General features: G+C 30.7%; 2 protein-coding genes across 3 annotated transcripts; one reads left to right on the top strand and one right to left on the bottom strand.

Annotated features, from left to right (window-relative positions):
* The first annotated feature begins 5,300 nt into the window (after nucleotides 1-5,300).
* LOC102595645 (protein SHOOT GRAVITROPISM 5-like) lies at nucleotides 5,301-8,891 on the top strand. Its single transcript, XM_006365801.2, has 4 exons — nucleotides 5,301-5,474; nucleotides 6,077-6,228; nucleotides 6,843-7,108; nucleotides 8,104-8,891. Exons 1-4 carry the CDS (start codon nucleotides 5,360-5,362, stop codon nucleotides 8,735-8,737), a joined length of 1,167 nt encoding a protein of 388 aa, XP_006365863.1. The 5' UTR covers nucleotides 5,301-5,359; the 3' UTR covers nucleotides 8,738-8,891.
* Nucleotides 8,892-14,369: 5,478 nt separating this feature from the next.
* LOC102595313 (transmembrane 9 superfamily member 3-like) lies at nucleotides 14,370-19,998 on the bottom strand. Of its 2 annotated transcripts, none has more exons than XM_006365800.2 (8): nucleotides 19,841-19,998; nucleotides 18,056-18,096; nucleotides 17,386-17,971; nucleotides 17,141-17,278; nucleotides 16,907-17,063; nucleotides 15,227-15,711; nucleotides 14,757-15,040; nucleotides 14,370-14,666 (listed from the first exon to the last, which is right to left on the bottom strand). In XM_006365800.2, the coding sequence occupies exons 1-7, from the start codon at nucleotides 19,990-19,992 to the stop codon at nucleotides 14,821-14,823; spliced, it is 1,779 nt and encodes a 592-aa protein (XP_006365862.2). In that variant the 5' UTR covers nucleotides 19,993-19,998; the 3' UTR covers nucleotides 14,370-14,666; nucleotides 14,757-14,820. The 2 variants fall into 2 exon arrangements, with proteins under 2 accessions (XP_006365862.2, XP_015160111.1); XM_015304625.1 differs by having other exon boundaries at nucleotides 14,370-14,649.
* Between the last annotated feature and the right edge of the window lie 86 nt (nucleotides 19,999-20,084).

Raw genomic sequence — 20,084 nt, 5'->3', positions numbered from 1 at the left:
TATATATATGATAGTGACGTCTATCTAATTACATAGTTTCTCCAATAATATACTCAATGTAATTCTACGGAAAAAAATTAATTAGAATAAAGTATATATAAATTTTATTTCTATCTTTTAGAGGTAGAAACATTATTTCTAAATATCCGGCTCAATCAACGCATTTCAAAATAGTTTGTAAAGAACAAAAAAGAAAAGGATTTAAATTAAATTACATAAGACAGTGTAATTTTTTTTTATATTAATACTGAATTTTGTTACATAATAACAGGTTAATTATTATCTTCATCAAGAATGTTTATTTTGGTTAATTAAATTCTGATTTTAATTCTTATGATATAAGATTCAACGTATTTAACTTTCAACCAATTGAAACATATATTTTGTCTTTTTTTTGTGAATAGCACAAATTTCTATACAAGTACTAAATATTTTATCACTTAATTATTCATGTGATATGTTATCGATAAAAAAAAAATGAATTTACCAAAAAAGGTATCTTGATGATAATGAGTAAGGGAACATATAATTGATAGACTGACGAAGACATTCATTCTTTGTAATATGCTGCATCGATTAGAGAATCTAAATTATTTATTTATGTAAGAATATATATACTCTTTCAATAGGGGTAGGGTGTGGGGGAGTGGGAGTGGGGTGGGGTGGGGGTCCTTTACAAACACTAGAAAACAACTAATCTGAAATTCAATTTTGTTTTTGTTTTTTTGGTTTCTCATCATACTCGGTATTTGTATTGAACTCGATTAAATTTGGATTCATGTATTGCAAAGTCTATTACTAGGGCAACATTACTAATGAAGTTCTAAGGTTCAAATTCAAAATTTCTGATTAAGGATGGAGCGATCTGAACCATCTACCATAACTCATGTTAGTAAAATTCAATTTATTTTTTTTGTTTTGTTTTTTATTCGGTTCCCAATATTTGCATGCATTAAGCTCTGCTAAATCTGAATTTGCGCATTGCATCATTACAGAGACAGAACCAGGATTAAGAGTTTAGGGTTCTAAATTTTAGTGGAGTTTGAACCCACAACTCTAGCGTGGAGAGCATTTCCACAATCTCTTCTTTACCACTGAGCCGTCAATCAGTTTTGTTAGGGATTCACAAGTTAATTTACATATATGTTTATTTAATTTTCTAATACAAATACATGATCTACGGAAAAGCTATTGGGTTCGTCCGAACCCACGAACCCCCACTTAGCTCCGCTCCTGATTGCACAGTCCATTTCTAAGACGGTGCTCCCAATAGAATTTCAAGACTCGAATCTAAGATATCTGGTTAAGGCTGGAGGGATCTCAATCATTCCATCACGACTAAATTCGAGTTCGTACATTGCAGAGTCCATTTCTGTTGCAGTGCTTTCAACAAGATTTTTTTTTCCATTCTCATAAACTCAAATCTCACGAAACTTATGTTTAAGGACGAAAGAATATTTTCAATCATCCCTCTACAACTCATATTAATACAAATCTAATTATATATATACTATATATATTTTATTTTATTTATTATTATTATTTATTTTTCACATCCAAACAAATGATATGTTTTCAGATCCAAGACATAGATTATAATTGCACCTGCAGCAACTTGGTCCTTCACTTTTATTTAAGGCTTTGTTTGAAACCACGACCTCATGTTTCGATTTTTAAAAACAAATTTTGTACTACTACTTAATGTACTATACTATTTTTATCGTTTAATATTTTGACACACTCATAACAAAAATTATTCCATAACATATATAGAAGCGGAGAGCCACCTTAGAATTACTTTAGAGTATTCATTACTTTATCGTCGGAAACACTCTCAAAAATATTTGATTTTTTAAGAAAAAATCATCGAAAATGTTTTTGACAAGTCAATTTCTAATGGTGATGAACCCCAATGGAAACTTTAAATTAATTAATTTAACGAGTTTTTGTTTCTCAAAATGTTCAATTAATAATATAACCTACTATATTTATATATTTTCTTGATGAATAAGTTTAGCATTTGTTGTCATTTTCTCCAAATTTCTCTAAGATAAATATTCAGGATTTTTTCCAAAAAAAAATTGAAAATAATAACTAATTCATGGTTTGATATATAAATAATAATAATAACTTCATTCTCGATTACAAGAAAAAAAAATTGATAAAAAACTTCCATTTATTTTTCTAAACATATATTATATGATGTCGACGAAGAAATAAAAGTCAAGAGTTTGTGGCATCAATTTATTTCTATAATAATAATAATAAACAAATAGTTGAAGTCTCATGTTATCTTGTTTGGTTCCAAAGAGCCAAATAGGGACAATTTTTATGTTTATGTTGTTAGGTTAATTGATTAGCACTTAATTAATTTTTTGTTTGTTGAACAATATAAGTCAAGTCATTATCAAGGCTAAATTATATATGAAATGAAATTAATCATGAACTATAGATTAGGAAAATGAAAATTGACAAAACCTTTTCGACTTGTCTTAATTAGTTCTTCCATAATTGAACACTTGTTTATGATAAATAATTATTGTGTTTAATTATTAGATCAATAATTGTTGGATAAACTGTTAAACCAATAAAATTGATTTATTTACCTCTATCAGATAGTTGTCCCAAGTTATTCTCTTCCTCCATCTCTACTTATATCCATTATATTAAAAATAATTATATTAAAATAGATATTCAGTTTAACAAATCAAGAGATTTATCCTATAATTTTTAATTTGTTCTTATTATTAATTATAGTAATTTTTCAAGACATGAATCTATTATAAAGGGTGATATAATAAAATTACAATGTATTGTTTTACTTCTTAAAGGGTGTCAAGTTAAATATGGACAAAAATGGACGAAGGAAGTACTTCTCAATTTATAAAACCAGAATAAAATTAATTAAATTTTTCTTATTTTACCTTTTTTAATTTATTTTTTTCAACCATAAACAAGTTTAAAATTTCTTATGAATAAATTAGTAAAATAGTTTTTTTTTTTTATTGATACATTTTAAAGAAATATATATATAAAGAGAATCTGAACAACTAATATAAAACCAAAGAAATAAATTTCATTACTTACACCTTATTTTATTTTTATGAAGTAGAAAAATAATTTCGATAAATCCTCTGTTTGTTTTTACCTTAATTATCACCTCATCACCATATCAACATAAATAAATTTGTAATAAAAACTACCACGCGAAAATTCATAACATAGACAGAATATGAAACCAATAAAGTAGAGGACTCATTTTCACCAATTTTGTACAAAAACAATCATTTCCACTTTGGCTTTTTATAATTAGTGAATAGTGATTTCCCAACTACCAAAAAAAAGTTCTTTTTAGGTATTTAATATTTATATTGAGTTTGATTAAATTTGAATTCACATATTATATGGCCTATTTCTCGGGACAATATTTCCTATAGCTTTTTTTTATTCCCAAAAATCGAAATGAAAATATCTTATTAACCGTATAAAAAAATAAATCATGCTCCCACATTTCGTATCACTAAAAAAAGATTTTTTTATTTAGACAAGAAAAGATGTTTGGTCCTATTTTAGGTACTTGTACAAATGTCAAATCTCAAGGGAATTTTCACTTATTAGAGTACAAATTAGTACGTCTAATTAATACAAAAATATTTGTGCTACTTATATATTAAGAAAAGAATAGTGAGATAAGTTTTGAAATTAAATATTAGTACTAATGTATTAATAGTCTTTTTTTTCTTTTTATACACTATAAATATAATTAATCTATTATAGCAGATCAATTATTATTTTTATAAAGTTATCAATTAATGTTTATTGCGTCATTTTCCCATGTCATTTTATGAGTTTAAATTTTATGCATTAATAATATAAGAAAAACAAAATAATCGAATTACTAAAAAAAAATTATAATTACTACAATTAAATTGCTTTAAAATATTTGTCACTAATTCTGTTTAATCATATTGAGTATAATATATAATTTGTTTATAAGAAGTAAATTCATAAATAAACCATAAATAAATATACACGAATTTAATTATATAATAAACTTAGTTAAACTCACTTTCTCTTTTGTTTTAAGAAAAGAAAACACATGTAGAATCGTACTATATATTTTTAGGGGTAAGGACGAGAGGGAGTTGCTCGGATGTAAGCACCCCTCACTTCCAACCCGAAGATTGCGAGTTCGAGTCACCAAGGGAGCAAAAGGGGTGGGAGCTCCTAGGGGAGGGTGAAAAAAAAATAAAAAAATTTAGGGGTAAGGTTGTTGCGTACACTCTCTTTTCATTTTCTAATTGTGTGTGTACACCTATCTTTTCCATTATATCATATATATTATTATCGTACTATATATTGGTAAGGATGAAATTGCATATATACACCTACTCTTTCTAGGGACACACATATTTTGTCAGTCGTGCGATTATGCTGAATATATTATTATCGTACTATATATATTGGTAAGGACAAAATTGCATACATCTACCCTTTCTATTGGTATACATATTCTGGTCAGTCGTGCGGTTATACTAGATATATTATTATCGTACTATATATCGATAGCTATTTATAAGATTGCATACACTCACTACTTGCATATTTCAATTGTGCGATTACACTGAACATATTGTTGTCCTACTATATATTGTTAAGGATAAAATTGCATACACCTGCCCTTTCAAGGGGTGCACATATTTTAGCCGGTCATGCGATTATACTAGATATATTATTGTCATACTATATATTGATAGTACTTAAAATATTGCTTACACCCACTATCTTCATATTTTAATTATGTGATTACACTAAATATATTATTATCGTACTATATATATTGGTAAGGATAAAATTGCATACACCTACCCTTTCTAGGGGCACACATATTTCAATCAGTCATGAGATTATACTAAATATATTATTGCCGTACTATATATTGATAGTTATAAGATTGCATACACCCACTGTACATTTTCATATTTCAGTTGTTAATTACACTGAATATATTACTGGCATACTATATATTGGTAAGGATAAAATTGTGTATACCCACCCTTTTCATATTTCAGTTGTTTGATTACACTGACTATATTATTGTGGTACTATATATTGGTAAGGATAAAATTACATACACCTACCCTTTCTAAGGGTACACATATTTCAACCCGTCATACAATTATACTAGATATATTCTTATCGTACTACATATACTATTACACCAAATATATTGTTATCGTACTATATATATTGGTTTTATTTAACTGGTTCTCCCCATCTATCCATCTATATAGAAAAAGCTAAGAAGCAAAAAATCAACATTTCATCATATTGAATATATCTCTTTCTCTCTCTCTCCATGCTAACTAGCAACTCTTTCTTGTTTGGTGCTCCTTCTAATTATTCTGATCCATTTTCTTCTCCAGAAAATGGTTTTATTATCAAAAGAAAAAGAAGACCTGCTGGTACTCCAGGTATATATTTTTTTAATTAATTAATTAATTTGTATATTTTCTTTACTTTAATTAATTTACATAAATATATGAAGAATGGTACTTATATGTGAGATAATGTTGTGGAACACTTGAGTTTTAGCTCGTGTGTCCATTTTAACTCTAAATTGATCAACATGTTCAGTCAGTGGCGGAAGCAGAATTTTCATCAGAGGATTCATTATCTATCAGTGTAATTTTCTGACAAAAAGAATTCAGATGAACCTCGTTCTGGCTTTTTCTTGCTCCGAGTTCCGACCTTGTGTTTTTTAATTCAGAATTTAAACGCTATAGATGAGAAAGATGGGTTATGATTATTTAACCTTATCTATATAATCAAGGGCGGAGCTAAAGGTAAAGGAAGAGGTTTAGTTGATAAAGCCCTTTTCGTCTGAAAATTATATTGTATAAATTTAATTTTTGAATTTTCTTAAGCTTAGTATTTTATTTTTTTTGGAATTCACGAGTTAGAATTACTGGCTCCGCTACTATTGTTAACACACATATGGTTAGGGTTGTTCGACTTATATAAGAATACTACTGAATTCTGTTGAACTCGTAATTGAATTTACAAATTTGCACAGATCCCGATGCACAAGTTGTGTATCTAACAGCTGAGATGTTAATGGAATCTGATCGTTACGTTTGTGAAATCTGCAATCTTAGCTTTCAAAGAGAGCAAAATCTTCAAATGCATCGTCGTCGCCATAAGGTTCCATGGAAGTTGAAGAAGAAGGTATTTAATTTATGTATAATTACGTCATCAATATCGTCTCATCTAAAATCTTAAACTGTTCGATAGAACACAAGTTCTTCTTTTAAAGAGGGGTGGTCTTCCCCTTTTGATAATTGAGTTAATATCATGTGTGAACCGACAATTCACATATTAGATACTAAGCTGATAAGAACAGATGTTACACTTGATCTTAGCCACAAGGCCGAGAAAGATATGATAAGAATAAAATTTTAAGAACTTACTAAATTATACCGTATATTTCAACACATCTCCTCACGTGCAAGTCATGAAGTTCTTCTTTTTTCTTTCTTTATCAAGAACGACACATTTCAGTATTTAGAAATAGTAATTCATTTTTAATTAAATTTCTCTGTTTATTCTTATTGAAATGATTTATAATAACCACATAAATTTCTAAAGCTTAGTTTTCAACAATAATTTTCAAAAGTATTTCTTTTTTAGACTTTAGTCCTCAGTCAAACATTGTCACACAAATTAGAACGAATAGAAAATAACATGTTACATTATATGATTATATATGTTAATTTTTTATTTTTTTGTTATAAATCAAAAATATAATTTTATTTACTTAATTATATTTTCAATGTGATCAGGAAGAAGAGAAAAATGAGATGGATCAAGTGATTAAGAAGAGAGTATATGTGTGTCCAGAACCAAGTTGTGTGCACCATGATCCTTGTCATGCACTAGGTGATCTTGTTGGAATCAAAAAACATTTTAGAAGAAAACATAGTAATTACAAACAATGGATTTGTCAAAAATGCAACAAAGGTTATGCTGTTCAATCAGATTATAAAGCTCACATCAAAACTTGTGGTACTAGAGGCCATTCTTGTGATTGTGGAAGAGTTTTCTCTAGGTAAATTCATCTTCTTAATTCTATCCATTTATATATTTGTGTTCTATTTTACTTGAGTCGAAGGTTTATAAAAAAACAATATATTTATCTTCATATAGGAGTAAGGTTGCATGCACACCATGTCCTATTCAGATTCCACTAAATAAGTTGTTGTTGTAGTAATTCATCTTCTTAGTTTTATCCATTTATATTTGTGTGTTATGTTTTACTTGAGTCGAGGGTTTATAAAAAACAGTCTATACACACCACGTCCTATTCAAATTCCACTGAATATGTTGTTGTTATTGTAATTTTTATCAGTGTATCTTAATATGTTGCAAGAAGTAAGTAATTAACATGTCTTATTTTCTAGGTTATATTAAACATGCTACTAAAAAAATTAAGAATTAAATGAAATTTGTAGCTGGTTAATCAATTACTAAATAGTCTGTAGCTAATAAGATCGTCTCTTTGTAAAATGTTATTAGTATGTCGTTAAATAGAATTAGCAAACCATGAATTTTCATTGTTTAGCGATATAAATTGATAGTAGCTAATTCCTCCTCTTTTCTTTGTAGTAATTTCTTTTGTGTATGAACTATTATTTGTAAGTATCTTTTAGGTGATTTAATAGGGTAAAAAATAAAATATATACTATCTTATATATATTATACACATATATCAAGATGAGATTACCATGTTACTAATGAATATGTCTTGTAAGGGTACTACATATTTAGTTAAAAACATGAGTACTATAAGGTGATCAAGATAAAATTCACTTACCTCAAACAATATAGTGGAATTATTATCAGAAAATCACTAATTTTCGACATATATTATGTCAAAATTTGGCATAATGAGTCAAATTCTGATAGATTTTGTTAGAAATTCTTTTAATAAAAAAATTAGCAATTTTTCTGATAGTGAATTTGAATTATAGTATGTTCTATATATATATACCTTCTTCAAATTAATCTACTTTTTTTCTCCCATTTTATTGCATTTTTTTTCAGAGTTGAAACATTTATTGAGCATCAAGATTCATGCAAACCACAAAGTACAACTACTAAAGAATGCCATGATGTGCAAATACCAAAACCAATTTTCTTGCCTACTACAACAACTACTACTACTCATATCTCACATGATCAATATTCAAGAATATTGCCTAATCTTGATCTTGAACTTTTCACTTCTCCAAATTATTATAACCAAAACACACACAATTATTCTCATTTGTCATCATTTGTTGGTCAAAGTGATCATGTTTATCATCACAATAATAATTACATAGTCCAAAACAATGATGAAGTCAAAGAAATCATTGAAGAGGCAACAACACAAGTATCAAGATTGAAAAGTGAAGCAAATGAAATCCTCAAAATAGCAATGGAAGAAAAGGCAATGGCTATAGAGAAGAGACAAGAAGCAAAGTGTTTGATTGAATTAGCCAATCATGAAATGGCAAAGGCAATGGAAATTAGACAAAGTTTTTGTGCTTCTTCTTCATCATCATCATCACATGTCATGAAGATAATAAAATGTAGTTCTTGTAATAATAAACAATTTCAAAATGTGTCATCATCAAAAGATGCTACTTTGATGACTAATAATTATTATTTGTCATCTTCCATTTATAGAAGATGATGAAAAAATTGAGTAGTTTTTTTTATTTTTTTAACAAGTGTAGTTGAAATAATTACTTTTGGTGGTTATGATGAAAAATGCTAGTGAAGTTAGATTTTTTATATGAGGAGTGAACAATATATGTAAACTATGTTTTATTGTAAGACTTAGTTAAATAAAGTTGGTTTTATAATTTTAATTTTTTTTTATCTTGCCCTCTACATGTTCTCGATCTTTTCAATTTGTTTGTTTGGTTTAATTATACGCAAATACGAATTTAGAATATGGTTCTTATTATTGAATTCATTATATACTTCTAAATTTTAGTAATTTCTTACATATATCTACTCTTGATGTTGAAAACCCTAATATCTAAAGGGGTCTGATAAGCTAATCTGAATTAGTTGAATCTCATTATATCATTTCTCGAAAGATATTATGGTTTAATTTCAAGATTTTTATGAGTAACAACTTCTTTGATGAAAAATTTAAAGTTTATAATTATTGAATTCATGAGAATGGATCATTAATTTATCATATGGATTAAGTTGAAAGTATATATTCAATGGTTTTCATATCTTTTTGAAGGTATCTGAAGATCTCTTGCAATGCCTTTTATGATAGATTTTTTGAAGATAATTTTATTTATTATTGATCAATTCATAAAAACTAACCTAAGTAAATTCATGAACATATCTATGAAATGGATATTAATTATCTACTTCCTCCTCTCCACATAATTAATCCTTCAATATTTGAGAATTTCTTTTTATTGGTGTTCGATATATGCATTGAAACATCGATTATTTCAGACTTGTCAAGTATGACTTAACAATGGAGAAACACTTTTCATGCAGATTTTTTTTTTATACTCAAATCTTGAATCCAAACATCTAGTTAATTAAAGACGAAGAAATTCTACCTATCTTATAACAATCTATTAGTTGTGATATCCAAATCAATAGTCAACAATAATAGTAACATACTTAATGTAACCTCATAAGTAAGATTTAAAGAGCATGAAATGTAATATATCTTATTTGCCTGCATTTTTAGATTTAAAAAAACTATTTTTGATAGATTTTCGTCTCGAAATCTGCTAATAATAATAACAATACACTCAATACAATTTTAGAAGTGAAATTTGAAAAGAGCGGAATGTACACAAATCTTATCTGCCTGCAATTTGTAGCGAAATAAAAATTATTTTTGATAGATCGTCGTCTCGAAATGTGAAAAGTCAATTTTCATAAAAAAGAATAAGAAGCCACGTGGCAATTATATGGTCTTGAGTGGTGGACCAAATGATGAGTACAAAAAAAGGCTGGAAATAGGATTAAAGCTATGTATTCCATAAAGTCTATTTCATAACATTCAATATCACACAAGAATATGAAGCCAAATCACTTGCTATATATATATGTCTCAATTAACTTTTGTGGACCAATGAATATAAGAAAAAGCTGGAAAATAGAACTAAAAAACTAATGTATTTTTATTTTTTACTCATATTATTACTCTAGTGTCTTTATCAATAGTACTATTCCAATTTTAATGCTCATTAAAATGCCATGTTTTTCAGTGCCATGATTTGTAAGTGTATGCAGAAGCTTTAGTCATTTTCAACCCTAGACAAGACACACAGTATATGACCCCTCACTCTCTGAAAACTCTCATCATATCATATATGCATAGACTTATATATTGTAGTGGCAGAAGAGAGAGTTCTAGAGTATTTGATGAATTTTATTATATAGTATGCTTTTAATATAAAGGCATTTAGATCTTTAAATGTGGACTAACTACTACATTTCCATTTCATTGCTATGTTGTTATGATTTTTGAGTTCCATGAACTAACTATATGACATGATATAGAATAACTACTTAGTGTTATAAGTGGTGTCTGAAAAGAGTGGAGTGTATACGGAATTATTATATTTAGTATATTATTGGGTTGACCTAATTATATTACTTTGAAAGTCTTTTTATCTTATAAAGATAAGGATAGGATCCGTGTATATTTCATTCTTCTCATACTTTAGTTATGAAACTATACTTGGGTCACAAATGACATATGAAAAGAGTGAAATGTACACAAAATTATTATATTTAGTACTCCATGTTATTGGTTTGACCAAACTATATGACTTTGAAAACAGTCTATTTACCTTACAAAGATAAGGATAAGATTTGTGTACACTTCATTCTTTTCATATCCCACTTATGAAACTATACTTAGGGTCACAAATGACATCTGAAGAGTGTATAAAAAATTAATATATTTAGTATGTTGTTGGTTTGACCTAATTATATGTGGATACTTCATTCTTCTCATACCTCACTTATGAAACTATACTTAGGGTCACAAATGACATCTGAAGAGTGTATAAAAAATTAATATATTTAGTATGTTGTTGGTTTGACCTAATTATATGTGGATACTTCATTCTTCTCATACCTCACTTATGAAACTATACTTAGGGTCACAAATGACATCTGAAGAGTGTATAAAAAATTAATATATTTAGTATGTTGTTGGTTTGACCTAATTATATGTGGATACTTCATTCTTCTCATACCTCACTTATGAAACTATACTTAGGGTCACAAATGACATCTGAAGAGTGTATAAAAAATTAATATATTTAGTATGTTGTTGGTTTGACCTAATTATATGTGGATACTTCATTCTTCTCATACCTCACTTATGAAACTATACTTAGGGTCACAAATGACATCTGAAGAGTGTATAAAAAATTAATATATTTAGTATGTTGTTGGTTTGACCTAATTATATGTGGATACTTCATTCTTCTCATACCTCACTTATGAAACTATACTTAGGGTCACAAATGACATCTGAAAAGAGTGAAGTGTACTCAAAATTATATTTAGCATGTTATTGGTATTGACCAAACTATGACTTTGAAAACAGTCTTTTTTTCTTATAAAGATAAGGATAAGATCTGTGTATACTTCATTCTTCTCATACCTCTGTTATGAAACTATAATTAAGGTCATAAATGACGGTCGAAAAGAATGAAGTGTACACAATTATATTTAGTATGTTATTGGTATTGGCCTAAGTATATAACTTCTAAAGCAGACTCTTTACCTTATAAAGATAAAAATAAGATTACGTATACTTTATTATTCTCATACTTCACTTATGAAACTATACTTGATATATAGGTTGATGCACTAAATTATTTGAATCAATAACTTTCACCGTATTATAATCTTTTTCTCCATTCAAATCGAAATCAAAATAGTATTCACCTTCTTCCTTTGTCGGTATTCTAAGACCGATCTCTTGACTAGTAAATTAACACTACTCGTGAATTACTATATTCTTAAAACAAATTTAAAAAAAATTACCATCTGACTCGAACTTACGAACTTAAAGTCAAATAAATTATGTAATATAATAAATTTAAAAAATAGTCCTATTTACAGTTGATGAAAAGGTGTAAAGTGAGTTCCAGACACCCTGCAGTTATCACAGAGACAAATCTTAAAAGCTGCACATCAAAAAGTGAAACTTTATAAATATATCACTTTTTATCATTTTTCACTGTTTTATATTTGTACATTTTCTTATTAAATTTTCTCCTAAATAATTATTGTGATGCAGATATTTAATTAATGTGAATACAGCTTTAACAATTTTGGCATAAGATCCATTAATGTTTTGTTGTTCAAAAATATTAATGCCAAAGGGACTTGAAAATGAAGGAGGCTTTTGGAATATTTTTCACTAGAGGAAAAGACAACCATTACAAAACAAAATAATAACATGTGTTGTACGGGTAGGTTTCATATTATGTAAATAGAAAGAGAGAAATTTACTTCCGCTCGGCTGCTTATAATAGATCAAAGAAAGGCATTAATAAAGTATAGCATGCTACTCGTAAGATAGCAATAGCTTGTTGATCGAGATTTTTTCATTTTTAATATGATGTTTTGAGTTTGAGTTTTGGGGAACGAAAAAAATATCGTCTGAAGCGTTGTCGATCTTAGAAACGAATCCTATAATGTGCGAACTTGAATTTAATCAAACTTTAACGTGAGTATCAAATGTCGAGTAGAAAAAACAAACATCACGGAAACATTTGTATACTCTAGTGGGTCATGATAGTTTCAGCTTGAGAAAATGAAACTCAAGATTCATCCCTTGTATCTAGCTCGAGAGAGTAGATTTGATGAGATTGTGGGCTGGTCCTCTTGTGGTGTACCTTGAGGTTCAAAAGAACTTAGTGGCAATAAGGTAATTGTTCGAGAGAAAAGTGTCTTACTTAAAGTTCATTCTACCCATGACGAATTAACATGTTTGGTTAGTGATTTACACCCGTTGAGTTGAACTTCGCAGTTGGTTATTCAATCCTCCAAGCATCTTCTCCTTATTTGAGTGTTTAATTTTAATTGTTGAAGTGGTTTTCTAGTCTAAGCAAGCTGTTCGTTTGGAATCGTGATTACGCCCTCAAGTTTGGTTCATAGTTTCTTGAAACATTGATTCCTTCAGCTACAAACGTCCCCATTATAACTTTATATTTGAATTCAAAATAGAGCTATACTCTCTGTGGGATCGACCCAAACTCATTTAGTTGGATTTTATACAGATTTACGATCGTTGAACACCTAAAATTGAATGAGGTGTGCTTGAAACATTAAATCAACCATCCAATGTCTATGTAACACATCATAACAGTATGTGTAGTCTCATTAATCAGTAGTTTCAATCCCCTTGAAATCTTCAATATCCATGTAAAATTATAGGTCCATATTTGCGTATTCATATGTTTTACTTTGCTATCATAGTTTGACTCGATATAAAATTTAAATAAAAATTGAGAGATTTTTAAATGAATACAATTATCTTAATTTAAAACTTAATAATATGAAATTTAAGAAAGTATCAAAATTAATCTACTATTATATCAACAAATATTTTTAAAAATTATATGGTGATTGATTAGTTATGGCTAGCGGTGGTGGTTGTAGGTGTCAATTGGGGTTGATATTGGTTATGGTAGTGTTATGAGAGTATCTAATGGTGATGGTGACTGACAATAGTGATTGATGGTGACGGTTGATAGTTATGATTTATGATAGTGATAGCTAAAAGGTGATGGTGAATGTTGAAGGTAATTGATGACATATAATGGTGACTGATGATGGTGATAATTGTAGTTGGTGTTAATGATTATAAATAGTGGTGATGATCGATTGTAGCAATTGACAACAGTAGTGGTTGTGGCTAAAAATGATAGTTGTGAGTAGTGATAGTTGATAATGGTGACGACAATGACAATAGTTGATAATAGAGGTGATTGTGATATTGATAAGGAATTAAGGATGAATGGATAGAATTGGTGAACTAACATCTTTGAATAAACATCTTAGTGGCATTACATTGACTATGTTACAAAAAGTCAATCAAATCTATTCAAACTCATTAAGTGATCGTAACAAAAAAAAAACACTTATTGATGAAGATTAGGACACACATTACGTACAAACAAATGGAGGCCCATCTTCTGAAACTTATGATCTTATACGTGGCATGACATTACATGACTATAAAAGATATTTTTTTTCTAAACGTACTAATAAGAAAATAGTGTCAAATAAAGTGGAATAGAGGATTAACAAAGAAGAATTGTTGGCAATAAATATACTTAGCTTAAGACCTTGAAACCAGTACAATATATTCACCAGATGATCATCTTAACCTAGTACTATCTGATTATATAGCATTAGCAAAATCAAAATCTATTATGTTACTACAAAACTGAGTTTTCAGCTGTCCGCGGATCTACCGAAAATAATCTCTACCTAACAAAGGTAAGGCTGTAGGGGTAAGGTCTACGACTCTACGTACATCCTACCCTCCTCAAACATCACGTAGGTATGTTGTTGCAAACTTTTGAGCTGCAAATGAAAAATGCCTAGTTACATATGAAATTTTTTTGTCAGTGTATGATAATACAAGCTTCCTCTCAAGAAAATGAATTATCCTACATGCTCCTATTTGATACCTGATTGCGCCCTATACCGAATCTGGAAAGCAATCTGTAAGATGTGGAAGACCACCTAACAACTCTACTCGCATTTGATTGATCGGTATATGTGACGGACAAAGAATAGGGCTGCACGGAAACCAACAGACCCGAGCATGAGAAAGAAACCATAGCAGATGCAAGCCATGTACCCAAAGAAGAATGAGGTTTGCATGAACCCTGTCATATCGGAACGTGCATAATAGTAATACAAGCAGTATCCGTAGATGAACAGCCCAGTTGATCCACCACAAAGGAAAGCCCTGCATGGAGAAATAACATATAAAAGTTTAAGGACTTTAAATCATCGTCAACCACCTCAAATGTATCGCGGTATGCAGAGAGATGATGAACGTAACGAATATCAATAAGTGATTCTTGCATTTCACATTTTACTTGGAAATGAAGAACCGAATTGCTGATGCAAAAGAGGTGAAGGAGCAACGTACCTCCACCACCATTCGTGATCTTCAGCAGCAAGTTGGAAGTATGTCAATGCCACGGTTATAAAAGCGGTGACAATTAGAAGGATAATGAAAACTATAAACAAGATACTGTAAATTGTGTAAATTCTGTGACCCCAAACACTTGCAAATATGTAGTAAAGTTCAATATATATGGCACTAAAAGGCAAAAACCCAGCCATTGCCATCTGAGGCATAGTTCCACGGTACCAAGGTGATGGAGGGATCTCTCTTGGATACTTGGTGGTACGACAAGGAGCTTGGAACTCAGATTTGCTATTCTTTCCAGCTATCCCTCCCAAGACGAGCAAAGGTGATGTTACAAGAGCCCATATTAGAAAAATGACCACAATGGTTCCAAAAGGTAGCGCAGCAGTGGCAGTGTAGCTGATAGCAACGGAATTAAGAAAGCAGAATGTGAGAAACAGGGGTCCACAAAACAAAGCCCCAGTCAATATCAAGTTCCTGACCTGCAAGGCACAAACAACACCATCTTGTTATTTTGTTGTGCACACTTCCATTTTCAGCTATTGTGCTTCGTTAGCTAAGACAGCAATGAACTTGACAATACAACAACAACATACCCAGTGTAACCCACAAGAGGGGTCTGGGGAGGGTAGAGTGTACGCAGACCTTACCCCTATACAACTTGGGAGGTAGAGAGAGGTTGTTTTCAATAGACCCTCGACTCAAGGAAAGCATATCATCTTAATTAACTTGATGAAATTAGGCAAATAATACTAACCCGCAGATACTGATATAGAATAGTTCTCTTAAAAACTGATTCCAGAAATGAAAGACAATAGCTTTTAAGCAACTTACACATTTCAACGGTTAATTTAAAAGCTAGTACATTTTATACATTTCAACAGTTCAATAATTTACTTCAGAGACATAAAGTATTGTCTTTCATTCCCTATGATTGGCAAAAAAAGCAAGGGGACAGAATTAGACCCTTCACTACACAGGCAAGGCCGGGAAACTCAGTCGTCTTGTTATATAACACCTTCATTCCCCCCCCCCCCCCCCGCAAGAAAAAATGCTAGAGAAGAATGATTTTAAACAAATGACAACGGGTGGTGACAAGGTACCAAGGATAGGAAAAAGAATTATAAACGCAGATTCATCCCCTATTGTGAATAAATAATCAAAGTAAGGGATGATTTTCCTTTTAATTGTTCAAAAAAGTTCAGAATTAGGGGTGACAAAATTTTTTCTCCCCCCCCCCCCCCCCGCAAGAAAAAATGCTAGAGAAGAATGATTTTAAACAAATGACAACGGGTGGTGACAAGGTACCAAGGATAGGAAAAAGAATTATAAACGCAGATTCATCCCCTATTGTGAATAAATAATCAAAGTAAGGGATGATTTTCCTTTTAATTGTTCAAAAAAGTTCAGAATTAGGGGTGACAAAATTAATATTCCCTCCATTTCATTATACATTATTCGACTAGACAGAGTTAAAGGTGTTGCTTTGACTTCTTATTATATTATTCAAGATTTAATAGTTGAATAATTTAATGAAATTGGATTCTCGAAAGTTGTGGAAATACTATAAAGGAAGTGTTAAAACATTTTGGCATGTCCAAAAATTGAAAGATTGTCATAACAGAAAGAGTATCGATTCAAATGAGAATGAGATGTGTTAGAGCCATGAAAACATACCCAGTTTGTTCCTTCTAGTTGGCAGTAGAAAGCAGATGCAGTATAGCCAGCAATCCCAGACGTGAGAGCATATATGACAACCAGTGCAGTGAATAAAGCTCCGCGGTTGTAAGGATAGAAAACACCAACTAGTGCAAGAATGAAAATAAAGATGGTCCTGGAAATTAAGTAGGAAAAGAGCATTAGAGACATCTATGCTTGAGATTACAAATTTTCAAGATAAAATATACTTACATTGTAAAGAGTTGGGTACCAGAACCAAGTGCTGCAGCCAACAACGATTTGTACTTCGGATACCTAAAAACATCACCATGAATGTATTTCCACCCAGTTTCTTCTTGGTCATCAGCTGCCTCCTCATCATGTGCATACCTTGAATATCGATTAAGAAATAATTCAAATTTATACACAAAAGAGAACTTGTTTGGAAGACCAACAAATGTAGGCAAGCCAACTATATTAACTAAAATACCACTTACTTGACAAAGTCATTCTTAAGAACGCGCATAAGAATTGTTGCGAGAAAACCAGTTAAGAGAAGAACTGTCACACAGGAGTTGATAATTGAGAACCAATGGATTTCCAAGTGATGTGGCAATGATGACGACTGTGAGTATTTTTCCATCCTCTTCTCAAAAGGAGTAGTTGACTCCTTCCATTTCACAGAGTACACAAAGTCAACATCTACTTCCTTGTCCTCTGTGATATCGACCAAGGCATTAGGATCAGTTCGGGCATTGATCTCAACCACACGATCATTGTTGTAAAAGATCTCGAAATGGAGATGTTTAAACAGGTAATATTTGTACTTGCTGGGATCTGTTTTTCCCTCCTTATCGACTTTCCCTAAGAAACCCCAAATGGGCAAGTCATCATAGTACATTTGGAAGTAATAGTCCTTTGCAACGGCACTACGGAATTGAGAAACTTCTTCCTTGGACAACTTCTTTTTGCACACTATTTCTGAGTCCTTGTCGTACATAAAGTCGAGCTTGTAAGGAGCACTGACCAATCGATCACCATTCAAGACTTCACCAAGAGCTTCCTTTTTCTCAGTCACATGAGCTGTAAACACATCCTTCGGTAAGCTTGAAACATAAAATCTACAGAGTGACTTAAACGAAGGAAACTACAGCATTGATTGCATACCTGGTGCACAGAAGGGAAGATCAAAGAAACGGTACGTTTCACTGAATGAAAAATGCAAAAAGAGAACAATCCATGAGCTAATTCCACAGACAAAAAGGAAATACAGGACATATGTAATGCAAATATATTTGTATTTAATCAATTTCAACACAAAATGTTGTGACAGAAGGATAAAAGATTTTGTAAGTACATCAATTTCCAATTTGTCAATTTGTTAAAACCCATTGTTCTTCACTCTAGGCTTTGGATCCATCTTTTCTTATCTACATCTATCTGCATGGCCTTGCAAATTTGTTCAGTAAGGAAAAAATCAAGAGACTCGTTTTGTCAGCAATGACTCAAAGAAAGGACAGAAAGTTGCATGTTGGAGATAAAAGGACAAGGCAAATGCAAAACCAACTCCATGGGCCAAACATGCATGTCTGGTTTAATTTTTTAAAGATTCCTACTAATCTTTCTTTTTGATCAAGACGTTTAAAGTTGTTTGGAACATTTTGAATGTGAAGTTTGCAGTTTGTACTATTATGAGGTGACAGTACTTAAGTTTGCTCAAACATCCATATGCGTAGACACAATCTTTTGTTCTTTCACTTTCTCATATAATATAATACCAACATGAAGAAAGAATTTTTTTGAAGTCCTCTAACAACTTATATAGCACTTAGTTATTAAAATTCCATTAGAAGGACAAATTGAGCAAACCAAGAATTACATTGTTGTGGATCAATCTAAGGCAAAAGTAGAAAGCGACTGCTCTTTCGTTAACTTTTTATCGATCTTCATGAAAAGTCGAAAAGCATTCTTACATACATACAGAGAAATATATAACTTTTCAGATGACTTAAGCCAGTAGAATTATTGTCCACCTAAAATAGCATCATCACTCTCTATCTGGTTGCACACCATGTCTGTGTCAAGTAATCTCTTGATATACTTATGTAATCGAAGTATCGAACATAAGGGACCTTATTTGATTGTTGCAATGCGCTGTTTCCTTTAAGAAGATGCTACATAAAGATTTAGTCTTAAATTCTACATATCCCAATTTTTTATCTTTAGCTCTTTTTTAGGATACTGAAGTAGCAAGGTTAGCTCATCAATTCTGTCAGGGACTTCAACTTAATCTCACCAAGAGAAATTCATCAAATCCGTCCAGCACCATTAACTCATTAACAAGAGCGGATCTAGAGTGTCACCTAAGTTCACGTGAACTCAATACCTTTTGCCCGGACCCTATATATGCATTAAGAATTAACTCAATATTTATAAATATTTCAACTGTGAACCCAACCCAATCACTATTGGATATTAACTTTAAACCATTGCACGAACCTATAAACTTCATATCCTAATCCACCTCTCATTAACCAAGGACATTATAACTTTGGCTCGAACTATGCACCCAGTTATTATTGTATATTAACTTGAGCCATAAACTTCAAATCATGAATTTACTTCTACTCATTAACCAAGGACATTATAACTCCGGCTCGGGACAATGCACATATATACACACACCACAAACTACTTCATTTTTTCTTTGATGTTAGGTTCAGTTTGCACGCACCTCAATTAATTCAACGGAATATATTCCAGGTAACTCTATCCATTATAACATCTACCGAAGCTCAATATGTACAAATACATATTACATTTTGTAATCCAGAAAAGCACAAATTACATAACTCGATCATGAAAAAAAAAACAAATTTGCACGAAATGTCAAATTCAGCTTCACATTATCTATTTTACAAAAAATGTTAAACGCAAATGTATAAACATTACCTTGGATTATGGAAAGGACCAACCTTGTTAGCATACATAGTAACCTGATCTCCGGCCTTGTACTTATGATCGGAACCGTCCGATCTCGCCGGAGTAACACAACAACACAAAGCGATCAAAACGACGACGTAACTCGTCATCTTCTTCTCCATTTTCGTTGTATACATAAATATAAATGTATCACTTTTTGTGTATGTATACATTGTTAGATATAGAGAATTTTGGGGGTGGGTGGGGTGAAGGG

This window comes from Solanum tuberosum, unplaced genomic scaffold, assembly GCF_000226075.1.
Source record: "Solanum tuberosum cultivar DM 1-3 516 R44 unplaced genomic scaffold, SolTub_3.0 scf00580, whole genome shotgun sequence".
NCBI lineage: Eukaryota > Viridiplantae > Streptophyta > Magnoliopsida > Solanales > Solanaceae > Solanum > Solanum tuberosum.
Note: the sequence above shows the minus strand (reverse complement) of the source record. Positions and strands in the feature narration are given on the sequence as shown.